Raw genomic sequence first — 27,993 nt, forward strand, 5'->3', positions numbered from 1 at the left:
TGGGACGTAACATTACAAATCAAAATTAATGGAGTCCTTATCAGTTCAGACGAATACTCTAAATTACACTACAATGTACTGGAGAACGCATGTCCGGTTCCATAGAAGTATTATGATCAAATCTGATGATAAATCTGATATTTTCCCCTTTAAGTGCCTTCATAATAAATACTTCCCTATACAATAGTGAATACATATATTTATAAATACTAAGATAGTATACAAATCGACACTATCAACATATGTACAGTAACAATGTCGAGGTAGTTTTAATACATATTTCAAAATAATGAACACGTGGATGCAAATAAATATAGTGTAAGTATGATTCTACTGAATTATTGATTTTTTTTAATTTTCTGGATAAATATAGACAATCTAGTGAGTATACAAAATAAACAAATAATTAAAATAAAACAAATTCGATCGCTGTAAACTCTCGACAAATACAATAAGCAAAATTATGTAGCTTAAATTTACGGAGAAAAGTTCAAAATTCAAGGGTTAATCCCTTTGACGAATTTGTTCAAAGGTATAATATTATTGTTTTATATGGTTGAAAATGAAATAAGGATTTTTTTTAATTCAAAATAAGTTATTCTAAAACTTTACTAAGTCATGATGTATTGTTTAAAAAAACCTCATATATAATTATTTTTATACCTTTCTTATAATAACAAATTGAATTTGTGATCAAAGGAACCAAGGGTTATAGCGGTTATCAAATGAGTGTAATCGAGGGACAAAGACCAGACATGGAAAACAGACATACACAACAAAGGACATAAAGTAACTAAATCATACATACAAGGTTACAAAAGCAAATGAGCAACTCGGACTTCACTAAACACTGGAAGCATGGATCAGTTTCACCGATAGGGTAAGCGTCCTATGTTTTTTTCTGGAAACACCCACCGAGTTGCTCATAAAAGTCAAGTCCGGGGTAGACAAATGAGGAAAGGAAAACTATGATCCGTTGAATAAATCAGTTTTCATGGAGCAGATTGATACACCATAACGATCTATGACATTATGAAAACTTGTTTCATGAAAAAGACTCACTTTAAGGTCGGGGCAGTTCGATAAAAAGAAGCAACCAGGACAAATAGGTAATCGGGTCGTAATGTTGTGATATCTCATTTCAAATTATAACACATTACATGCTCAGTATAACGTTATCATTGTAAATTAGTATACACATAAACATGATATAAATTTTTATTACATTATTGAAAAAATGTATTTTATCTTACTGGAACTACACCACGCACCACGGCACAATCTAAAAAAGGGAAACAAGGGAAATTCTTCCTAAAAAAGGCACATTAAATGTTAGTCGTAGTGATAAACGTCTGCGTGTATTTCCTACCTCTATTAAACTGATTTCGTCTATAATAATACCAATCATTTTTTGTTGTTTTTTTTGTACTTTACGAACAAATTCGAGTGTTTTTTTTAATATTTCAAACAGGTAGTGGGATAATGGACTTAACAATGATATAATATGGCTGAAGTTGGATCCTTTACCTACCCAGATCTTATTCAGCTAATAGAACAGTGTCTAGCCCCTGTCCTGGGTGGAATAGGTTTGTTTATTTTTCAGATGAATGGACAAATTAAAGCATACGGCATTATATATGTACAGACTGGATGTAATTTTAAAAACCTTAATTGGTAACTCAAAGCCATATGTCCCCGCTGCCACAAAAATGTTGAAGTGCAAAAGCCCTATAACTCTTGTAAAATTTTTCGGGTCAAAATTGAGGCTAATTTTTACCAATTACAAACGATTACTAACAATCCTACAAAATTTGTAGATCTGTAAGAGGTGAAATTTTATACATAATTTTAACTCTTAATTTGAGAAACTTAAATATTTGACAGTAGACTACTAGTCACATGGTATACGATCACTGACAGTATACAGCACTTTGGTTTTGCTTATTTACCAATACTTGTATTTAGCATCTTTTTATTTTAGCGTCACCCTTTGGTTTGACAAAAGTAATATACAAATCAAAAAATTATACTTAATGAAAAAAAAATGATTGCGGTATAGAGTCGACAGCTTATATACTAGAACGAAATCTGTAGTTCTGTTGTACAAAAATTCGAAGCGAAAAAAAAATTGCGAATTACCCCATCTGTACATTGTCTCACTTCAGAGGCAGACCTCTAACCAGAACAATATTAACCTTTACAACTTTCAAAAGTATCTTTTTGAATAACAAAATTCTAACCAGTACAATATTAACCCTTACAACTTTCAAAAGTATATTTTTGAATAACAAAATAATTTCTCATTTTTTTCTAATTTTAGTCAACCTTAAAGAAGTTGACGAAAACATAAAAAGATGGATGTTAGTCGGTGTCTGTCTACATACATGTTTTGCCGATGTATTAAGAATGTTTGTCGAAATAAAACTACAAACATTATATGAGTTTTTGAAGAAATCCCAAAAAATAGATAAACAAGTTTTTGAAAACCGACTAGAATGCTATAGAGGAGATGGAACACTTAAGCCAGTTTATCTGAATTATGATTTAATCAATGATAACCATGAGAAGTATGGGCAATCATTAATAAAATATGACTATTGCGTCCGAAATCCTGTGGACTTGGCAAAACTGTTCCTTCGTGCATCTTTAGTATCATTTTCAGCAATCGATGATGCATGTGATATATCAGCTCTGCTTGAAATTATAATCAGTATTGACGTGTTTTCTTCACAAATAAGAACAGATGCTGAAAAGGTATTTATGAATAGAATGAAATGACTATTTTACACATTTGAAAAGTTTTTTCTTTCTTCAGGCCAATGGGGTATGAATGATAGCACTACTCAAGGACATCACTCTAGACCGCTTTAATGACCTTCTATTGGGTTTTCTATTGTAAATGTGCACTCTACCGGAAGATCTGTTAGGATCAATGTTCAACATATCAGACACCTGGTTGTGCAATGAGATGACTAATGGTGTATTCTTGATTGTCTGTCGTACATGAACTTGTTTCACCTATTGATGACAGGTTGTCTAAGACAAAATGAACGGGAGATGGAGGGGACCAAACGTGACCGGGGGATAGTTTGGGACCTGAAGGGACCGTTAGGGGGAGAGGACCTTGGGAGAAACGGAAGTGGACTTGGACGGAGGACCCTTGACCTAGGATGGGACGCTTAAGGGTTGGGAGGGAGGATACGATCTTCATAAGTATCATCATTAAGTGCCCATATTAGTGTCATTATATAGTATGACGTTCCATAAATAGATAAGTATAATGAAGGGTATAATTACTTATCTTTCTTTGTGTATTTTTGTTTGTTTTATTTCTACATTTTCGTTATCTGTAATTATTTAATTGATATTGATTTGTAAATCATTTGCTTGTATTTTCCGTATTTCCTTGTAACAATGTTAAATTGGTTGTTTAATTCACTTAGAAAGAGTAATCAAGGGAAGCAAGGTTATAGCGGTAATCAAACGAATGTAATCCAGGGACAAAGACCAGATATGGAATACAGACATACACAACAAAGAACATAAAGTAACTAAAATCATACATACAAAGTAACAAAAGTAAATGAGCTACTCGGACTCCACTAAAAACTGGGAGCATTGACCAGGGGCACCGGTAGGGTAAGCGTCCTCTGCTTTTCTAGAGACACCCGCCGAGTTGCTAATAAAAAGTCAAGTCCGGGGTAGACAAACGAGGAAAGGAAAACTATGACCCGTTGAATAAATCAGTTTTCATGGTGCTGATGGATACATCATAACGATCCACGAGGTCATGATGATGACCATAAAACTTCTGTAGTGATGACTTCAATCTTGTAGGAACATAACCCTGTTCCAAAAGCCTATTTGTTAGAGTTCCAGGGCGATACGTTAAGTATAAATTTTTACACGGTGTATATCATTTCGATAGCCCATGTATTGATTTTTAACCGCTTTTTATTGTGCCTTATGAATACTTGACAGTTGTAAGGAGATTATTGTCGGGGAATGTTAAAACCGGAAAATCAAATTTGTCATTGTTTTAAATTTTGTTATCTAATTATGTTTAACATTTTTGTATAATTCAGTTTAAATAAATAATGTTGGTATTTTAACCTAATAACGTCTAAAGACTATATTGAAAATGGTTATACTAACCTATTTTCGTACAACTGATGTTTACAATCGGAACGTTAAGAGCATTTGAATGGTGTATTGCCTTTCATTTTAGTTTTTAGATTTTTATTATCGACTATTTCATCACCTATTCAATGTTTACAGATGCCCTCGACCTTTTCATTTTATATGGGGCTCTATCGGGTAAACCGATTTCCTTTTTCGTGTACTTGATCTGATCCGTGTTATGGGGGTCTATTGGGTAAACCATTGACTTACGGATTTTATTTTTCTCTCCATATTTTCTTTCGTCGCTTGTTTCCTCCGCCCCTTCTTTTGTTTAAATTTGAGCCAGCCTTGTATGACCGTTTAATGTTTGTCTTTTGTTTCTTTATAAAAAATTTTGGACTTTCTACTGCCAAAGTATTCTCCATCTTTACATATTACCTACACTCAAATTTCATTTGCCCAGTGGTATAAGGCTCTATCAGAAAAATGCTTGTAAAAGTTTTCATTTTTTACAATGCTGTCACTAACGGTTTAAGTAGGTGTCATCGGTTTTGAGCTACACTTTTGTTTGTAAGGAGGTCTTTTTTTTAAGTATTTTATTACACAACAAGAGTTTTTCCTTCTACATTTTATTTACAATTCACATTCATTGCTCCTTTTGTCATTATGTCGTTTGTTTTTCAAATCCGGGTCTTGCTCCATGGTCTGTTCCATAAACCATTCTTTGTTTCTTTCCCATTAAATAGTTTCACGATCCAATGTCCTTTAGATTCCGCTTTAATATGAGTCTTCTTGCCGTCCCAGTATCGTTGGCGTCAAGGCTGTTTTTTTTTTTGCAATTAAGTGGTCTCAATTCAACCTTCACTTCCTGTTGTTCCTCGATTTATATCTCTTCTGGTCTTTGAACGTTCTTTGTGCATTTAAATCCGATATAGCTCCTGCTATGTTTGATGACATATCCTCTTATTATATTAGATTATGGTATCGAAGACCAATATGATGCACCTAGTTGAACTAGTATTTAATATTCTGACTGCGTGTCGCTTTTGTTCAGGTCGTAATGCATCTGCACTATCTTTGTTCCGAAATTTTCCATTCCATTTATAGGCGCCACATCTGTTCTCTGGTCTGCTTTTTTCTTTCCCCTAGCTGGACTACCACGAGTTCTTTTAGTGGCCTCACTTTATTTTGTCAGCTCATTCCTTGGTTTGCAGTTGGCACATTCTTTCATCCATTGCACTTGTATGGCATCACGACTGGTGACCTCTTCTTAATGAATTCTTCTACAGGGAACTACCTTGTAAATCTTTGTTGCTCCAGGTGCTTCCATCTCCTTTGGTCACAAAGTGAACCAATATTCTTTTCCATCTCTTTTTATAGTTATCTGCATTCAAGAACACATCCTCATTTTAGCCGGGGAAAGTGTTGCTTCTCAATCTGAGTAAATATCCATGGGGTCCAATGGTGGTATACTTGTTAAATATCATAAAGTTGTTTGTCCTTCTGGTGAACATTTATTTGGCCATGTTCATGACCTGTGATTCGTCCCTGAGATTTTTAATGATAATTGCTCTTGTTGTCCAGATTCTGGACCAACAACATAACACTAATATATTGTTAAATTAGGATACATGCGTTTCGTGTATTTTTGCGACACTTCGGAAAACCATCTTTTTCCCCTTTGTGTCAGTGGGTGCTACTGGGACACTGGTTAAAAACCAACATATTTGAATGGTCGTCCAAATATTCCTTGACGTCGATATCAAAGCGGTCGTCTGTCTGGTATATGAAAAAGTTTCCATCTGCTGGGTTCTTGGATTTCAATTCTTGAGTTTCATTATGGATGAATCTTTTGTACTTGCAAAAAACTTCTTGGGCGTATTCATTGTATAGGGGTCTTGTATGTAGCCAATTCATCAAAATATATTGGGGTATTTCTTTCTGCAAAGCATCATGATATTGCAAAGTCATCAAAGTTTCGTAGTATGATAAACCATGTTGTATGGGTCCTATCTACTGGTAGGGTCTGGAACTTTATTTCTGCAGCCTGTATTTGCTGTTGCTTGTCTGTCCGTGTAATCTACCTGCTGCTGCTGCTTGTACCTAGGTGATTTTTTCCTTCCAGGTACTGCTGCTGCTCCTCGTTCTTTTCTATTTCTGCTGTTGCTGCTGCGATATGGGGTTATTCCTTCATCTTTTAGCTGGTGCGCATATGTCAGTTGGTATGTCTACCTTCTGCTGCGGTTATTATAACTTTTATATACCGCTTGTATGTTTGGTGTTTTTCGGTATGTTCGGAATCTTTAACGGTAATTACAAGATTTGTTTGGTTTTTTTATTGTTTTGTTTTGTTTTGTTTTGTTTTGTTTTTTTTTTTGGGGGGGGGATTTTCTGTAAGTTAATTGCATGTTGTCTTCTCCTCAATAACTTGATTAGTGGAATATTTAAGTGGGGTTATATCAATTCCAAAGACATGAATTTGAGTTACTCTCAGTTATAGCTTGGTTATGACCGCTCCCTTATCACCAAGGTTGTGATTTCTTTCATAAATTAATAATTGTCTCTTATTGTAAGTATATTTTGTTCGTTTGTTTGTTTGCTTTTTTCATCTCCTTACAGCGTTGATCGAAGATGTTTGTTTGATCTGATTTTTCTTGTACGTCCCCAAGTCAGAGCGTTAAACCAAACTTCTCTATATTTTTATGACACGATATCACGTGCTACATCAAGCGTCCATTTCAGAACAAATTTGTACTGTTAAAGGTAACATTAAACTCAATATTTTTTTAATTATCATTCATGGCGTTGTCCGCTTCCTGATCATTTCCATGCGTCTAACACTACTTATTGTTCATTCCACAATTCACTATGTAGGCTAAGTTCAGATTAACCCTACCCCTAACTTTAATCTGACATCAACTGTAGCTCTACCTCCTTTTACAACTATTTTGATATCGATCTTTTCCAAAGGTAAACCAAATTACTAATTCTAGATCTACATTTAAGCTACCGGAAGCCTCAACCCTACCAAGTTACTATTTCTGAATATGAGTATAGACTTGTCCCTTAACTTTATTCATAAGCATGTATCTAACCGAGATGTGATTTGTACCTCATCCCTACTATAAATCTTCTTATAACAGCAGTCATTATCATTATGATATCTACGCCCTTCAGCAGAACGATAACATCATCTTAATAACACCAACTCTACCCTATTGCTGTGATTGCATTTAACTATATCCTTAAGTTTTAGCAATAACCATGTACCTATTTTTATAACTAAACCTTTAGTCTGATTTGAAATTTAACCCTGAAAAAGTTCTTTCAAAATTACAATCAAATTGCACTTTCAATCAGTTTAACTATTTTATTTTTAATGGATCAAAAGCACCACAATGTTGTCTCTTCTTAGTTGACAAATTGTTCTTCAACTTCAAATATCTATGTTGATACCTCTTGTTCCTTATAAAACAAATACTTACGAGAGTTTAAATTGTACATGTACACCCATGCAATGTCTTAAACAGTTCACATTTACACCAATTGCCAAGCCGGTACATACTTTAGCTATCTTAAAAAAAACTTTATTCACTTATGCAGATTTCGTGAAATGTCAAATGTCAAATGAAAATATGAATGAAAGGATATTTTGCCAAGACATTGTTGGATATGGAATATTTTCTACGATAATATACAAAAGGAGGGAGGTAACCATGTTTTGTTCAGCAGAAAAGGGAGACATCTTAAACGCAGGTTATCGATTTTTCTGCAAATTTTAATATAAATAACTACAATATTCAATAAAAAATGTTTTTATTCGTCAAAATATAAGAAACTCAAATCGTAGTCTGCTATCGCAACTAAATCGGTTATTCACACGTATCCGTCAGATGTCAACGTGTCTGAGGTCGTCGTTGCGCTTGTTTCAATGTCGCTGCTATGTGAAAAATTATATGGTTCAGAAAATGCAAATGTCGATCAACTTGATTTATACTTCATTTTAAAGAGCATATTTTATTTTAGATGAAAACTGCTTCGGGAAGTTATCTATCGGTAGTGTTTTGTTTTAATATTCATTGAAATACAAGAAAACGCAAATATATCTCATCACAAGCAATTTACGAGCCATTTTGTAACATCCATGTAGATTTTTTACACTTCCCGCAGCATTTTTTGGAAAATATATACATTCAATGACCTACTTTTAAAATTTGGATGTACAATTTTGTCATCTTCCCACTGCACTTTTGACATTTATGTGGTCCGATCAAGGCTTGATTAACCGATTACTCGGCTCATTTTTATTGCACATTTTGACATTTTATTGATCCTTTTGTGTTCGGGAGGTTTTATTTTATACTTGTATACATCGACGAAATTCCACATATATTGATGAGTTTAAAAGTAGTTCGTTTTCGTAGATGAAAATATGACAATTTATGACATTTCTCCTTAACACACCCGCGTTGAACAATAGCATGCATAACACAAAGCTCTAACGTCAATCTTAACCCTGAACCAAACCTGCGATAGACTCTTACCCAGGCGCTATTCTAAAGATCAACCATAACCATACCCTTAACCTTAGCCCTTTCAACTGACTGTAGTTCTTACTGAGAGCACACCTCCTTTTAGAATTATAACCTAATCTATAAGATATTTTCCACTATTGTTGGACATAGCCTTTACCCCAGACAAATACTAATACTTGAATTAAACTATATACATAACCTTAAGTGTAACCATACACTTTGCCTTAACCCTTACTTTAACCCCAACCCTAACCTTAAACTTACCCCATCCACTATCCCTAACCCCTAAACCTAGCTCTAAACACTAACATAACCCTAACCCTAACTTAACCATAACCCTAGACAAAACATCAATATCTGACCCCAACTTATAACATAACCCTAAACCTAATCTTACACTTAACCATAAACCTTCCTGAAACTTTAACCCTAACAATAGTTCTAATTCTAGTAGGACAGTTTCTTTCTGCCCTGCGGAAATGTCATAACTCTGTCCCTAACATTAACCGTAGACATAACCTTAAACATAAACAATCCCCTAGACCTTATCCTAGCCCTAACCGTAACCGTAACCGTAACCGTAACCCTAACCCTAACCCTAACCCTAACCCTAACCTTAACCCTAGCCCTAACCCTAACACTAACCCTAACCCTAACCCCATAACTAACTCTAGATCTGAAAAAAACACCATACATACACCTGACTCTAGACCTAACCCTAACCCTAGACATAACTACAACCCAGGGGATTATTCCGAGATAATCTAATTTTTGTATGTTTAAACTTTGGCTGCACAATTTCCCCAAAAACAAACATGGAATTTTGATGACATTTTATATGAAGGTTGAGTATCTTATGTACAGGTGATTGAAGGAATATATAAACTGTTTTACGATACTAAAATGAGATAATTCAACAAGATTTTTTTTACATTTAAGTCCATTTGAAGTTGGGGTATTTTCTTTGTGAGCTTAGAATATTTATTTTGTAAATTGTCCCAAATCTGACGCGTCGGTAATGATTGTCAATATTTATTTTATGCAATCATAAAGAACGCCAGCTTACCTATTCGAGATCACTTCATATATGTACTTCAACAAATGTTACAGTTATTCAAGTTTTCTAAGACGATTTTATTTTTCAAATCGTATTTTCATCTTATTGGTGAAATATTTTTGCTCCAAGTTTCAACTTCTTTATCACCAATATTTGATATAGATCAGGCAACGCAAGGCTCACAATTTCGCTTTTCCGCATTCCAGGACATCGCAAATCTACGTACTTCCTATAAATTACCGAATTTTCCATTCCTACTTTGGAGAAACAACCAATGATACCAGCAATGTTCTTCATATTCTGGATCAAGACAATAAAGATTTCTAACTATTCGCTATATATGTCACAACACTTATCCAAGAATCCCTCTTTAAATGTTAAACATGTTCTATTTGATCAAATGGGACAACCACATGAATTCAGATGCAGATGTGGGATTCATTTTTTGACAATTTTGTAGTTGTAATTTAATTCTAATTTGACCACTTTCACTTATCTATTATTCACAATTTAGGTTACCTCTTGTCGTTTGCATATGTATGTTGGTTTGACTTCTAGTGGATTTTTAAATTGTTTTTATTTGGTAAACAAACAAAATGTTTTGAAAATTGCACAGCAAAGTGTTATGTTTTTGTCAGTGTTGGTGTATTCATATAATTCAACAATATCAAAGACCTATTTAAACAATAGTTCATGGCAACCCATTCTGTTATGACTATTGAACTTAGATTACAAAACACAATTGAAAAACAGTATTTATTAGCCCATGTTAACACAGCAGAAGTCTTTCTAGGATTCAGGGTTTGAAAAAAAGCTTCTTGGTGAGGAATTTGTTGAACATAGTTTAAGTCATCGTACCTAAGTACTACAGTCGACACTATGACCTAACGACCGAATTGTCTGTTTCAATATGACATATATCTCAATATGTCGTATACTTTTCCTCCTTCAGCACGTTGGATGTCTTGACAAAACAGAAATAATACTTTTACTTAGAGCAGCCGGACGCTGTGTTGAGTTCACGACGCTTTCGCCTCTGTAATTTTATAAGCACACGTGTATTGTACAGCTTAATGTTCGTCTGTTTTACTTTGTGTATGTGTGTCCGAAATTGTATCGTCTATTGTACATGGTTTTACTATATAGTAAATAAATCTCTTCTGTCCGTCTATATGAAGAAGATAACAATTTCTTGATGATAATGGCCAGTCACATTTCATTTTGACAAACTTTGCTCAAATTGATCACATTTTATAAATGAGAGATTTAATTACTTACTTTTAAAGTGTAATTTCGTACCATCATTACGCGTATGAATTAGTGTAATTTCATATTTGAAACAAAGTAAGTTATTATGTCTCGTTAAACATATTTGTGTAGTATTCATGGTTGTCTATAAAAAATGTCAAAAGGGTACATAATAATTCCGGATCTTTACCACATGTTAATGCTTGGATCTGAATCTTCATTGAAATACACACAACAGCTGCTTATGTAGTGGACATTATTAATAGGGATTGTCCTAGGGCACGGTTTATTGCTGCAAACATTGACAAACCTTCGCTTGTTGCTACCTCTGTATATACATTGTGACATGAACATAAACAAAAGCTGTAGTTTTACGTAGTACTGATAAAGCCTCAGCAAAACATAGAAGTAACATTAGGTACATACTCTTTCGTGTATGAGTATAATTACAAGACAGGCAATGGGGTATGTTGAACATTTTGCGTGACGTAAGTAAATATAAAGACCTGATTATTGATTATGTGTAATGTTTGCACCATCTTTAGAACAAATACAGCGTTGGTTTTGATGAAAAGTTTTCTTTGATTTAAATCAAACCAGTACAACCGTATTTCTTTCAAAGCTACAATTTCTATTAAAAGAGAATTATTCAGTATATGTAATAAAACACTAAGTTGTGATTATAAAGCTGTGTTATATAGATCCGTTGTTGTCATTTTTATTAATGACCTCAACATTATCAGATAAGAAATAGTGTCTGTAATTTCATATTTATCCATATTCTTTTAACCAACTCAACAGTCATCCATGTCTGACCCGAACTCTATGTCATATATTATTTACCGAAATTTTCCGTTATACATTTTCGAAACCCTTTAAGCACCTTTGTTCCATTAATTACTTAAAATATGAGGCAACAATATCGTCGTAACTCCTTGAACATACATTTATAAAACTCTTCAGTGCTAGTTTTCCATTTAGATTATTCTTTTAATTCTTGTTTATGACGTATTGTTTGATTTTGTACTTCCTTCTTTTTGTGACGACTTTCTTTAATTCTGCTAATGAGAGGTCACTCCTTGTACAGCAGACTGACATTCTCAATATTTATTATTTGTTTTTATTTTTTCATTTAGGTTAAATTGATTTATCGGCATTCTTGGTATGAACAAAAGTTCACTAAATGGACTTATAGCAAGTATGAATCTTCGTTTCGAACGATGGAAAGTCTTATTAAAAACCTCTGTGGATTGTCTTTTTCGTTTCGAAAAGAGAAGATTCAAGAATTAAATAAATTGGAAATCAACGGTAAGCAACCACTTAAATCGAACCGAAATTTGATATAGATAATAATTATCTGACAAATCTGTATCTGACAATTGATTGTTTAATGACTGTCTACATAATAACAAATATCACACATCAGAATCATATGGTTCACAACATATGATTATCATAAGAATCAAGAGTAATAGGACAATCATATGTTTAATTTACATGGGATTATCGTACGATTATCATGTTTTCACAAACACAATATTATATAAAGTTTTCAAAGCAAAAAATTATATGTGAGAATTGTATGGTGATCTTGTGTCTATCATATGTAAATAATCATGTGATTATCATATCTTAATCGTGTGACTATCATATTTAAATCATATGATTATAAAATCTAAATCATGTGAATATTATATGGATACATATGAAAAGATCACTATATGATTATCAAATGCGGCACATTTGGCTGTTTGACTAACTAATGATGGCCTGACAAATGAATACCTGCATAATGATCGCATGACTAATGATTGCCTGGCTAATGATTGTTTGACTAATTTTTATTTGACATATAACTGTCTAACTATTTAATGTATGACTTATGGCTGTCGAGCAACAGGTATTATCTTTAAAAGGGACGGAGCGCCTGTGACGTCCGGTGTTTTAGATACTCTGACATGAATATTCCAGTTCCCGGGATAAGGTTCCAGGAATTAGTTACTAGCCGTACAATGTCACGCAACAGATCTGTATATGTGTTGTATCGTAAATATTGCAATCGGAAATCAGTCTATGACGCGAATACCTCAAAATGTTTTCTGTCGGAAATGATGTACTCAAGAAGTGAAGTCAGCAGTTAGGAAGTGATTTTTTGAACAGACGCACGGCGTGTATTATAGGAAGCATCACATGTACCGCATATGATAGTTATTAGCGTCATTTTCGGTAGCGGTGCATTAGTAACTATTTTTTTTAAAAGAAAATAACTCCATTTCTCATTGGCAAAACCGAAACTCATATTATTTAAAATGTGTTTGGAATTTACAATATATTGCAACCAGCCCGAGAAACGTTTTGAAAACATTAGTACGGAATTAAAAATATACATGTTGCTTTTAGTACCTTTCACATTCAAATATTCATTTAGGAAAGATATACCATCTAGTATTATTTACATCACGAAATCATAACGATCAAGTTCACGATGGCGTTCGTAAGACTTTTGAATTCTGATTTTAGTCATATGTAATAGCTAATATGTGAAAAAGTGAAACTCATAATGTATTCATCGAGAAAAGCAGAGGACGCTTACCCTACCGGTGCACCTGGTCCATGCTCTCAGTTTTTAGTCTAGTCCGAGTTGCTCATTTGCTTTTGTTACTTGGTTTGTATGACTTGGTTACTTTATGTTCTTTGTTGTATATGTCTGTTCTTGATGTGTGGTCACTGTTTCTGGGTTACATTCTTTTTATTACCACTATAACCTTGGTTCCCTTGATTACTCTTCCAATTGGTCAAACAAATATATATTATTGCGATTCTTTGTTAGTTAATGTAGACGAATAAGTAAGTTGGAGCTATATTTTCTCCCGTTATATTTTACAGCAATGAAGTTTTTCGAAGAGTCATGCAATACTGAGGACAATATAACAGAGTATGCCGATTACTTTTTACGGTTTCAGCGAATATCAAAGAATTTTGACAAATCAAATGTACAAACAATTTCGTCGACGCCCAAAATCATTAAAGAGAATGGAGATTATGTACTTTTTCAAAAGGTGAGGTTGTTATTGTTTATAACATTTCAATCGTCACTATTCGTCTCAATTTCAATCCGATCGGTTTGATATTGACAATGTGCACACATATGTAATTGATAAGACTTCAACTGCAATTTTAGGAAATTTGTCAACTATAATTAAGAAAACAGCATTATATTTTAAGATCCCTTGTCGGCAATCTTGTCTTGAATGTTATAAATAGAAATAACCGACATCTCTTCATCTATTAGGATCTAATAACCAAAAAAGTGAACACAAGTGAATGATTTTGTGACGAAATGTTTGCCATTAAATATAATATTTCGAATGATCTACTAAAAACCGTGATTTAAACAACCAAGTGTATACAAGATCGGATATTGTTCGGGCTTATATGATATGTCATTAAAAATAGAAAATTATTGCTTCCTTAGAATATTTCTTAGTGTAAAAAATTCCTCAATTCTTCTCTTATTCCCTTGTGGACTACCTTTGACATTAAATTAACAAAAAATAAGTAATATGGAAAAGTAAATTTTGATTTACTAAATAGGTTACTGTTTAACTAAAAAGTTAGTTATTTAACAGCCATGATAATTATGACGTTGTGTAAGCTTTTCTTTGCTGATTTTATAATATATTCAGGAAACTGAAGATCACACCTCTCACAGCGAGCTTTACGAGTTAACTAAAGGTATGAATTTTATACAGGATGTGTGACTTATCGAAATGTTTGTTCTCTTAGGTTAAGAATCATCTTTTCAATTATTTATAATAAAAAAAATTATTACAGACCATGTTACTGAAAAATTCGAAACAAGAATTTTACTAAAAAAAACACAAGATTTTATTTCATTGATTACGAGGTAAAATAAAGCTTTTCTTTTGTAGAAAAAAAACCGAATTGACACAAGCATTACCCAATATATGTTGATGCAAATAAAACGTCTCAAGGTATTACACTAACTAACGACAACTTGGTTGTTCATAAACAAACAACAAATGTGTAAAACATCAATATAAAAGATAAGCTCAGACCTTGTTTGTAAGGATTCAGCTGTATTTGTTTTTCAGAAACCTTCGATAAAGGTTGGAAGACACATCTTAATGAGTTGAAATTCCACACTGGTTTGGAACTAGACAAAATGGTTTTAGACATACTTATTTCATTATGTGTTGTTGTCATAGAAGATCGTGAAGAAATAGAACAGTCAGCAACCCAATTGCAGCGGAACAACACTCTAATCAATATTATTATGAACAGACCATATCCTACATTTGAAATATTTATAGATGCATTAGCTGAGTCTGAACCAAATAATTCTGATATTATGGATATAGTGAGAAAAATGAGGAAAGGTCAGAAGCAAAACACAGGAAGTAAAACAGTATCAGTTGTAGAACTGACAGGTGAGTAAATTACTTAGTAATTCACAACCATATAACAGTCAAACCGTCAAACACAATTTTCAAATTAGGAAATATGAGCTTTTTAAGCTCCCAAGGGGAGCGTAAAAGGCCGTATAATGAACTGGGTTCTACATACTAATGGGCAGAAAAAGCATCAATATCCGGTTGAGCATTTAAGATTGAGTGCTTTGAATCAGTATAATGGCAGCTTTATTTCCGTATAATTGGTAAATGCGATTGAGGACCACACAAGTCTAGGCAGCATAAGCTAGCTCTGATGAATAAATACAAATCAAATCTGAGCTATTTCTAAAAGTAATCAAGGAGGGAACCAAGGTTATAGCGATAATTAAAAGAATGTAATCCAGGAACATAGACCAGACATGGAAAACAGACATACACAACAACGAACATTAAGTAACTGAAATCATACATACCAAGTAACAAAAGCAAATGAGCAGCTTGGACTCGACTAAAAACTGGAAACATGGACACGGTGCACCGGTAGGGTAAGCGCCCTCTGCTTTTCTAGAAACACCCGCCGAGTTGCTCCTGAAAAGTCAAGTCCGTGGTAGACGAAAAAAGAAAGGAAAACTATGACCCGTTGAACAAATCAGTTTTCATTGCGAAGATGGATCCACCGTAACGATCCAGGAGTTCATGATGACGACCATAACACTTCTGAAGTGATGACTTCAATTTTGTAGCAACATAACTATGTTCCAGAATCCTATTTGTTAGTGTTTTATCGCGATACAGAAAGTCTGCTTAGACTCGCCAAGCTCTGGCATTACGTATGAGGTGTGATATGAACACTCCATACGCAGATGCTGAAGGGATGTTGCCACATATAAAAGGAAAGTTGACAATTCTGAATGAAAAGTCATCACGTTTGTCGTAAAGTGTGGTCAATAGTTTTCCTTTACCATCGATTTCTATGTGTAGGTCAAGAAATGAGGCCGACTTCACAGTGTCTGTAGTATCTATTATCTCAAGTTCTTTGGTGGTAGATGCGATGTATCAAATCCCCAAAATTAGGATTGTTTAAAGATAATTCGACATCTATATAGCGGAAACTGTAATTAAAGGATCTAGCTAAACGATATTTTTTCTTCCGGATCAGATCAGCTATAAAGTCAGCCTCATAAGAGTGATGGAATAGGTCAGGAAGTAGAGGAGCACAATTTGTTCCCATTAGAATGCCCACCGTTTGTTGATAAATGTGTCCACCACACTGGACAAATATGTTGTTCTAAGATAGGGGATTGTCAAACATGACACCCGAATGACGTAATCAGACTATAAATACCGGACATTGCGACACAAAGACATTTCGGACCATGGCAATCTACAGTGTCTAAGCAAAGCTGGACATTTTTGCTCATGCATATTTCAGACCATGACAATTGTAGAATGCATGCAGACAATAAAAAACATATATCATGACACATTTACCTATTTGGAAGTTAATGATAACAGGGCTGACAAAAATTGTGAAAGAATTTATGTGTTTGAATTCATATGTTTCTTCGGGGGCGTTTAAGGTTTCACCTTCCTCATATTATTCTTAGTACGTGTTACAAGTTATCTCTGAAAAGGGTCGTTTAAGGTATTTTTATCTATATCAATGAAATAATGCACTAGTGGTAATGTCTAGATACATAAGACACCTACCTTGATCAATGTTTATAGTGTGACTTCAATTGGTATAATGAAATAAAAATGAAAATACACGAAAATACTACTCATGAAGTGTCCCAAGAACATCAGAAAATTGCTAATCAAAACTTCGTAACATTGAAAGTTGTATCGTACAAATTTGGGAAAAATATATAAAATGTAAAACTATATGCTATCAATTTCCTGTAAAAACCTTCTCTTTTCTTACCCTTCTTTATAATTTTCCTTCCCTCGTTTGTCTACCCGGGCTTGAATTTTTATGATGAAATCGGCGGGTGTTTCTAGAAAAGCAGAGGACGCTTACCCTACCGGTGCACTTGGTCCATGCTCCCAGTTTTTAGTGGAGTCCGAGTTGCTCATTTACTTTTGTTACTTTGTATGTATGATTTTAGTTACTTTATGTTCTTTATTGTGTATGTCTGTTTTCCATGTCTGGTCTTTGTCAGTGGATTACATTCCTTTGAATACCGCTATAACCTTGGTTCCCTTGATTACTCTTTCACTAAAACCCGGGGCGGAACAGGAAATAGGAAAATCATTTCTGTTGCTCGTGGGGTACCAGTTTTCGTAGTTTTCGTGGGTAGGCCAATCCACATGAGTTGGCTCCAGATTTGGAGTGAAAACCTCAAAACCACGAATTCAAGAATCAATGAACTTGTATTTCCGTATCAACAAAAATTTGTATCCACAAATTAAAGTACTTTCTCAGTATTGATTAAACACTTTTAGAAAGAAAAATCAAGGAAACCAAGGTTATAGCGGTAATCAAAAGAATGCACTAAATGTCATATATTTTTATTTGTAGATGTGTCTAGTGAATCCGTTCAACTTCATAAAATGTTCAACAAATTTGTCCATGGAATAGACAGGATTACATCTGTAGCAATATTGGATTACTTAATTTCAAAGAATGTTATAAATATGGAAGAACAGGAAAATATAAGAGCATGCAAAACAACACATCAAATGAATAGGTGTCTTTTGTCCATTATAAACAGAAAAGGTGGCAATGCTTTCCAGCACTTGATGGAATATAATGAAGAAGATAGTGTTCTTTTAGACATAACGAGAGAAGGCATCAAAATAACAGATCAGGACAAAACACGGATCAAAATAGGTAATTCAATAAAACACTCATATATCATTTGTTATATCTTTTATTGAAAATAATATGATCAATAATATAATAAAGTAATCAAGAGAACCAAGGTTATAGCGGTAATCAAAAGAATGTAATCCATGGACAAAGACCAGACATGAAAATAGACATATTCAACAAAGAACATAAAGTAATTAAAATCATACATAAAAAGTAAGAAAAGCAAATGAGCAACTCGGACTCAACTAAAAACTATGAGCATGGACACGGTGCACCGGTAGGGTAAGCGTCCTTTGCTTGTCTAGAAACACCCGCCGAGTTGCTCATAAAAAGTCAAGTCCGGGGTAGACAAACGAGGAAAGGAAAACTATGACCCGTTGAATAAATCAGTTTTTATTGAGCATATGGATACATCATAGCGATCAACGAGTTCGTGATGACGACCATAACACTTCTGTAGTGACGAATTCTATCTTGTAGCAACATAACCCTGTTCCAGAAACTTATTTGTTAAAGTTCTATCGCGATACAAAAAGTCTGCGTAGTTTCGGCAAGCCCTGACATAACGTATGAGTTGTGATATGAACACTCCATACGCAGATACTAAAGGGATGTTGCTACAAATGAAAGGAAAGTTGACAATTCTGAATGAAAAGTCATCACGTTTGTCGTAAATTTTGATCAGTAGTTTTCATTTACCACTGATTTCAAAATGTAGGTCAAGATATGAGGCTGACTTCACAGTGTTTGTAGTATCCTTTATCTCAAGTTCTTTGGGGTAGATGCAATGTATCAAATCCCCAAAATTAGGATTGTTTAAAGATTATATGTCATCTATATAGCGGAAACTGAAATGAAAGGGTCTAGCCAAACGATATTTTTTCTTTTGGGTCAGATCAGCTATAAAGTCAGCCCCATAAGAGTGACGGAATTGGTCAGCAAGTAAATGATGTGTGCAATTACAAATCATGAACTTTCAATCATGATCAAAAATGATTTTAAAAAAAAGATTTTAGTTTGAATCGTTTCTTTTTAAAGGTAAAGAAGCATTTAAAGAACGTTTCGAAGGAAAGGGTAAGCCATTAATACTATATTTTAAATTTATCTGCACAGCATTTTGAGTTACTATAACTCGTTAAAACATAGCTTGTTAATACGATGTTTTTCATTCATCGGAAATGAATATACTCTACGTCCGAAATTATTAAGGGGTACTCTTGTCAAAGTTTCTTTGGATCCTCGTTTTCATTAAACTATTCCGCTTAGTCTAATGGTACACAATATTTGGCTAAAATACAATTATTAATGTAGTTACATACAAAATACTAAGTTCGAAGAATGGAACGATCATTAATTTATGCTTTTGTTTTTGCTGTTGGTCTGTATGTCTGTTCCCCGTCTGATCTTTGTCTCTGGATTACTTTCGTCTGATTTCCGCTATAATCTCGGTTCCATTGATTACATTTTAAACTAGTTTCTGTAGACATGCGTGTTGTTCTTACCATAAATTTCACGTAAAGTGGCGATGAAACATCACAGTAATATTCTACGAAAAGTAGGTCGTTTTATAAAACTACTATATAAAAATTTATTGGGATAAAGTAATACAATGCTCTCCAGAAAAAAAAGTATAAAGAACACTTTAACATATTATTGTTTTTTGCGTTATAGGAAAAATGACGTTTTGCCGTAAAACAGGTTTGAAGAAATAAATTTGAAATATATTACTACGTAATTTGTTTATCTTACTAAACTTGACGTCTCTTTACTGCCAAAGTTGATTTCCTGTCAATTTCTAATGTCAATCATTTATCACCGTCTGTTACAAGTGTAAAAGTAAAACTAATTGAAATATCCGGTTTTCATGCTGTTAAATACTAATTGACATGCATGCAAGTGTTAACTTTTTAGATTTAACACGAATATTTTCACAGAGCCTTAGTAAATATAAGCCGTCGGTCCGGTCAAGTACTTCTGACTACGTACAATATATTTCGTTTCATATGCATGTAGTGATGCCTAACATCATATCCATTGAAATATTTCCGAAGCAAATCTGTAAGTAGATAGAGTTATAACCAATATAATTAAAATTAAATCCATCAATTGTTCCGTTCGGCCAATAATGTAGGTCTAATTTCAATAATAACAATAGATAACAAAATTAAAATGGAATTTTTTTTCTTTTTCTTCTAAGATCAGAGACAGAAAGCAGAATTTGGATGTGAAAAAAAGGCCCAGAAAACAGGTGACTAAATTAAACTTATTTAAAACTATGTATATTATCACATTTGTAATTGCACTCCTTTTTATTCATTACTTGATTCATTCATGATTAGTTTGGTAGGGTTATAGTCATATAGTCGCTGTTTTTTTTAGAGAATGACGATTCACATAATTTTAACCTCAAAACTTTACAACATTATTATTCAATTACGGGACAAATGTAAAAATAAATGCTTTAGATTTTGTATTTGTTAAAAAAAAAAAATTAAAAAAAATATAAATAATTACCAAATACTACAATATATTCAAAATTATACTTATCGCCCGTGTTTTGAAAGGATGAGGTTTCCTCAAGTAAATGTGTTGCAACACAAAAATAAATAATAAGTCTCTGAAAGTGTTTGTGAAGATATTTGTATTTGTAATATTTATAAGTCTTCCTGTGATGCCGTTATTGTCATATAATTAGGGATGTCATCAGTATACACAGATGTATAACGAAGAATTCACATGAATTTGTAAAGCTTGACAAAATCCTTAATCAACATTTTCTTGTGGATACCACGTCCTAAATTAGCAAATTTTCCACCAGCTTTGGTAGAAATCAGTATGAATAATTCATAGCTTTGAAACTTTCAATCATCCCCGTTTTGATAGTTTTCTAAAGCCATGGTTTTACAATACCTGTTGATGTTTTTGACGGATTGAAAGAGTAATCAAGGGAACCAAGGCTATAGCGGTAATCAAAAGAATGTAATCCAGGGACAAATAACAGACATGGAAAATAGACATACACAACAAAGAAATTTGTCAATAATGTCTTCCCACGACAAGTATCTCGTTGTTGCTTACAGATTCGCATTTTCTCCTTTGAAATTGAATTTTGAAATTTTGACAGATATGTTCCTATTTAAGTAAAAAAAAACAACTTTAGTTTCCTTTCTTATTGGTAGGTCATACCCATATTATAACGGAGAACAATAACATTTGACTTTACCGGACGTACATAAATAGAATGATATTGTTTTTGTATTTAATTTTTTAAAGTACATAAGATATTTACAATTTTTGAATTCTGATATTATTTCAAGTGTTAAAAATCGCCTATGTGTGGTGTATTTTAAAAGTTTACACATGATATCTTTTTTTGATATGCGGTTTGCGCATGTATATGAAAATAATGCCAGATGTAATAGTTCTTTTTAAACAATATTGTGGCAAAAACATTATTTTTTTTTTATCATATTTTAATCGAATCTACCCACAGTAATCCCTTAACATTATTGCACTAGACGTAATGAAGCCAGAAAATTTTAGTTAATATTTGCATAACATTTGATATATGATTTCAAACAAAATTTACTACTAATTTCGGGATGACGTCCAACTCTGATTCGATGGGTAATTACGAAGAATTTAAAACTAACAGAAAGCTAATCCATCGGCCTTCATAACAATCAAAATTATCTCATGATCATTTAAGATTTTTCATATTATACATTAACGATAAAATATTGAGAAGGCGTCCATACAAAAAATAAATGTCGATTTAAAACGATCTTGATACTATTTGAAATACATATGGTATATACATTACATTGGAGGATAACATACAGTGGGATGAAATATACCATGTGCCATCCATATGATAGGAACTGGATGGTTCTAGATGGATAGTCCCTCAATAAAATATATTCAATAAAACCCAAAAACAACCCAAAAGCTGTTTTACCTTATCTTGACGCTTTTGTGATGAAGTTTGTTTTTTTCGGCTTACTTAGAAAGAAAATACCATCATTTTTCAACAGTGCATTTCAACCAAATCTGACTTATCAATATCTTAAATAGGCAAAATTTACAAACACATTGAAATTTTTTTTTCAAGAGGTTATAAGGTATAAGTACACGGGGACTGCAATAAAATTTCTGCGTACTTTTTTGTCTTCATGTGTCACAAACTATGCAGCCTTTGCCTAATTCTTAGACAGAAAAGTAGTTAAATTGATACTTTAGTTAGGAAATTTTATTTGTAATGATTCGTATGAATGCAATAATTCAATTTTATTTGTTTAAACAGACTAAAACGTCGTGTTTGCTGTTGATTGAATAAAATGTGTTTATTTTTCAGTTACAGATGTTTGTACATGCATTTCGACGCAAATGAGAGGTATTTTTTTGATAATATGTAGCAGTTGTTAATTATATAACCATATCTCTGTACGATAATTATACATTGTTATGATTTGTTATATTTGGACAACAATAAGAGCGTTTTTTTGGCAAATTTGTAGATCTTCATAGACTTACATTGACTTTAACAAATAACCCCTATGACATGGTGTTAATAATAATAATTTCTAATTTTGTATAGCTGGTACATGTAATGTAAAAGAGTGATCAAGGGAACCAAGGATAAAGAGGTAATCAAAATAATGTAATCCAGGGACAAAGACCAGATATGGAAAACAGACAAACACAACAAAGAATATAAAGTAACTAAAATCATACATACAAAGTAACAAAAGCAAATGAGCAACTCGGGCTGGGAGCATGGACCAGGTGAGCGGGTAGGGTAAGGGTCTTCTGCTTTTCTAGAAACACCGCCGAGTTGCTCATAAAAAGTCCGGGTAGACGAAAGAGGAAACTATGACACTTTGAACAGGATTATTTTGCTACAATTTATTTTTATGGTCGTCATCCTGAACTCGTGGATCATTATGGTGTATCCATCAGCACCAGGAAAACTGATTTATTCAACGGGTCATAGTTTTCCTTTCCTCGTTTGTCTACCCCGGACTTGACTTTTTATGAGCAACTCGGCGGGTGTTTCTAGAAAAGCAGAGGACGCTTACCCAACCGGTGCACCTGGTCCATGCTCCCAGTTTTTAGTGGAGTCCGAGTTGCTCATTTACTTTTGTTAATTTGTATGTATTATTTTAGTTACTTTATGTTCTTTGTTGTGTATGTCTGTTTTCCATGTCTGGTCTTTGTCCGTGGATTACATTCTTTTGATTACCGCTATAACCTTGGTTCCCTTGATTACTCTTTGAACAAATCAATTATCATGTTAAACCAAGTAAGCATTCCTTGTATGTTTTCCTCAATTCGAACTTTGTAAACATTGAGACTTTAATTTCAACAGAAAAACAGAGACTGTACATAGAGGAGTGGGAAAAAGATGAAGAAACATTTGTCATTACCAGGGGAACAAATTTCGTGATGAAATTAATAATGAACCAAGATATAGTAGTTGTAGTAGGGACTTCCGGAACTGGAAAGTCCTCAATAATACACCATGTTGCCTTAGAACTTAGAAAGGATGGATATGAAATAATTCCTTTTGTCACGTATCCAGAGGATATCCTGAAATACAGTGATTCCTCGAAAAACCAAGTTTTTGTGTTGGACGATATTTGTGGGAAACGTTACATGAATGAACGATCTATGCAGTCTTGGCTAGATCATTCAGAACGTATTGCAAAATCCTGTCAACAAATCAAGCCGTTCAAATACATGAAAAGGAAAATTGAATTAGTACATCAATCTTTGACAGACAAAAAAGAATTGAGAAACGAAATGACAATTGACGAGAAAGAGGTCAATACGAAAATTTTGGTGTCATGTCGTTTAGAAGTTTTTAAAGACCCAAGGTTCCAAAGCTTAGAGTTGTTTACCAGGCATGTGTGTAACTTGCAATCAGAAAAACACAAATTACTGCCTGGAGAAAGACGCCTTTTGCTAAAAAGATATCTTCCAAATGTTAACACTAAGTCACTCGAACCAATCTTAAATCAATATGAATGGTTTCCACTTCTTTGTAAAGTTGCGCAAGAAAAACAAAACGAAGAGAAAATAGTACAATTTTTTTCTAATCCAGTTGAAATTCTAGAACAAGATATCAAAAGGATTCTTCGTGACAAATCATACAAGTGTTTTGTTCTGGTCATATGTTCTCTTTTTAATGATGGGTTTGATGAAAAGTTAATTGATAGCGATTACATCGAGACAGATCCTTTTTTGAGGCAGAAAACTAAGTACGTTACTGAAAATATTGGTATCAATCTTGCGAAAGAATGCGATAGAAGGAATCTGAAAGACACATTTGCAATACTTGAGGATACCTACATAAAAAAGAAGGGTTCAAAGTTCTTTATAAGCCACGATAAATTGTACGACATGATTGCTTTACACTGTGCAAAAGAATATGATAATTTATTTATAAAATATGCACCAAGTAATTTTATCATAGAGGAGTTTAAATTTCAGAAAACACACGATTCATCTATTTGCATATCGCAAGATAAGGAGAGTAGTTATTTTGATAGACTTCTAGCGGATCTCAAATCAGGGGATGTCACTTCCTTTTTCAATGAGGATCAAATAAGAAATCCCGAATACAGAGACAAATTGCTGGTTTACCTAAAATCTAACATCGACAGTTGTAAGCCAATATTTCTTAATGTAGAAAGAAGGGGTATAGTACTAAATCAAACAGACGAACCAATGGACCATAGACCAGAAAGTACACTACTTATAGAAGCTTCAAAAGTTAATTTCTATGAACTTGTCAAGTATTTCATTGAGCTAGGATTTGATATTAACAAAACAGACAATAAAAATAAGTCTGCTTTGTTTATTAGTTGTGAAAATGGATTTTTAAAAATAGTAGATATACTAATTTCATCAGGAGCTGATGCAGCAGGATATGAAGGCAGTCAACATTATCCAATACATGCTGCATGTAGAGGAGAACATCTGGAAGTAGTATCATTACTTATTGATAACAAAGCAAAGTTGTCGCAATACGATGCAGACGCACAACTACCGCTTATAATTGCTTGTCAAAAAGGTAATTTAGATATAGTTAAACTGATTCTTAAAAACCAAGTTGATGTTACATTACGTGATAGAAATGGAAGATCAGCTCTATATTATGCCTGTATGGGTGGACATGAAGAAATAGTGGATTTGCTGTTAAAAGAAGATGGAGATGTTTTGATCAGTGATAGTTATGGTTTTTCACCATTGTACCCTGCGTGCAAAAGAGGTAATGTAGTAATAATAAAACAATTGCTACAAAGGAACGGTAATGTTTCTTTCATCGGTGGAATAATATCTCCTTTGTTTGTAGCATGTCGAGAAGGGCTCATAGATGTTGTCAAATTGCTTGTTAGAGATAAAACCTATGACCCTGCGCTTACTAAATCTGCATTATTTGCTGCATGTGTAAATGGTCATGTAGAAGTAGTTAAATTGTTGATTGAAAACAAGAGTGACGCGTCAACATATGACCACGGGGAACCGCCATTTTATGCTGCATGTGCGAATGGCAATGCAAATATAGTAAAACTCTTGTTGGAAAATAACTGTGATTGTACACAGTGTAATGGTTATGGACAATCCCCGTTTTATGCAGCCTGTGAAAACAATCGCACCGACGTAGTTCAATTGTTACTTGAAAAAAATGCTGCAAGTTTCAGTTCTGATTACATTGGACGTTCACCACTTTGTATTGCTTGCAAAAAAGGACATTTAACTGTTGTTCGAATATTAATGGAACACAATATCAACTTAGAGTATTGTGATATATACAAGCGAACCCCTTTGTTTTATGCGTGTGAAAGGGGTTATTGTGAAATTGTTAGACTATTGCTTGAAGTCAATGCTGATGTGTCGAATATGGATGATGACCGTGGATGCACGCCGCTATATGTTGCATGTAAAATGAATCATTCTGAAATAGTTCAGTTACTGCTTGAAAAAAAGGTTGATGCTTCAAAGCCTGATCATAAAGGGATGTCACCGCTTCATATTGCATGTCTTCATGGGTACGAGAACGTTGTTCGGCTTTTAATAAATCATCGGGTCAATTTATCACAACTTGATGTAGACAAAAACTCTCCTATGTATCTTGCGTGTAATATGGGTCATCAAAATATTGTGAATGTGTTACTGAAGTCAAACGCGAATTTTACAAAATGTAATAAATTCGGACAGTCACCTCTATGTGCTGCCTTAAGTGGAAATCATGAAACAACGGTGCAAATATTATTGACAAAGATCAATATCACTTCTTATTATTGTGAAACAAGCAATCATGATTGCAAACTGAATAATGCTAAAAGGTTTAAAAAACCACATTGCGTAATACAGTGAAAATAATAAGAAGCTTCCTAATGAAATTCAGCATGAAATGACGTTTCATATTAATGTATATATTTCAATGTGTATAAGTTTTTAGGTTATTCAAACTTAACATTCTATATCTTTATGTTAAGATAGTAGACCTGGGGTACCCCCCCCCCAAATTTTCCCATAATTCAATTTTCTTTAAATTTACACATGATATTACACTAATTGTGGTGCATCATTCATCAAATTTCTTAAAAATTCATCGTGCAGATTTTGAACAATGAAGGTTAAAATATTGCTATTTTATTTTAACTCTGAAACATTGGCCAAACTGAACCGTATCTGGTATTTTAGGGTAATTTTGACAATATATATATAATAAATAACTGAATATGAAGTCAAATGCACTTTCAAAGGATTAATATGTCAGGTTTAATATCGAATTTTTTTTATTATAATCATTTTGTAGAAGAGATACTAGTTTTTAATATACCAAAATAACAAAAAGGGGGGGGGGTTAGTTTTCAGCTATTTGCTTATATAAAACCTCTATTTTACAAAAAAAGAAAAAAAAATCATAATTAAATTTTCGTACAAAACTGATATTATGTAGACTATTTATATGCAAATGCAATATAAACAAATTTTCAGCAATGTTCACCGTGGAGTTTTTTTATATTTTAATTATAGTAGGGTAAGGCATTGGAATCTTTTTTTGTTAATTAATCATTTGGCTCAAATCATGTTAATAGTCAATAAGGTTACCAAGTATCAAATTATGATTACTTATATTGATAAAAGAGCATTGCCCGGCACAGTTTGAGTCAACCACTGTTGCAAATTAATGTCATACAAATATTTCTACTCTGCACAAAGGTCAAACTTATATTTTAAACGTAGTTCAATGCTGGATAGAGTCATATGCTGAACAAAACAACAAAATGAAAACAGAAAGCTTAAAGAAATTATAGAAAAGGTATATTTTTTTACTCTTAAAGGTTAAGGAGTTATAAAACTGGCAAGAATATTGGTTAGCCATATTATCTCATGACAGAGATCTTGGTTTGCAGTAAAAGGTATCATTGCAAACGTTTTTCCACCTTATAAAATATATTCCTCAATGTACCGATTTAAAACATTTAATCAATACCTCAAAAGACCAGAGTGACTGGAGCTTGCATCTTTGTTCTAGCAGTTGAACCCTTTCTTTGAGTTATATCCCTTTAACGTCAGTATCACTTTGAAGCTTCGATATTAGGAATCATTCAAACGCTCTAGTGACTAAAATCCTTTCAATTTGGATTATCTCCTTTACCTCGGGTCTACTACCTTAAAATACTTTTTATTAATGATTGGTACTGAAATATTATAGTAAATGAATAATATCAGTCGTGAAATACAGCTGGAAAACAATTATACAAAATAAACATTTTTTGACCTTGA

The 27,993-nt window shown here is 33.3% G+C and overlaps 1 protein-coding gene across 2 annotated transcripts; it reads left to right on the forward strand.

The window, feature by feature from the left end:
- Positions 1 to 199: 199 nt before the first annotated feature.
- LOC148599625 (uncharacterized) lies at positions 200 to 27,993 on the forward strand. 2 transcript variants are annotated; one of them, XM_088557995.1, is made up of 12 exons: positions 200 to 318; positions 1,472 to 1,586; positions 2,321 to 2,754; positions 12,099 to 12,270; positions 13,849 to 14,021; positions 14,649 to 14,697; positions 15,078 to 15,413; positions 17,899 to 18,210; positions 19,231 to 19,266; positions 20,390 to 20,440; positions 22,547 to 22,585; positions 23,561 to 27,993. In XM_088557995.1, exons 2-12 carry the CDS (start codon positions 1,505 to 1,507, stop codon positions 26,572 to 26,574), a joined length of 4,698 nt encoding a protein of 1,565 aa, XP_088414121.1. In that variant the 5' UTR covers positions 200 to 318; positions 1,472 to 1,504; the 3' UTR covers positions 26,575 to 27,993. The 2 variants fall into 2 exon arrangements, with proteins under 2 accessions (XP_088414121.1, XP_088414122.1); XM_088557996.1 differs by lacking the exon at positions 20,390 to 20,440.

Source organism: Perna viridis, chromosome 13 (genome assembly GCF_037379345.1).
Source record: "Perna viridis isolate PV_CMFRI_1.1 ecotype Kerala chromosome 13, ASM3737934v1, whole genome shotgun sequence".
Taxonomy (NCBI): domain Eukaryota; kingdom Metazoa; phylum Mollusca; class Bivalvia; order Mytilida; family Mytilidae; genus Perna; species Perna viridis.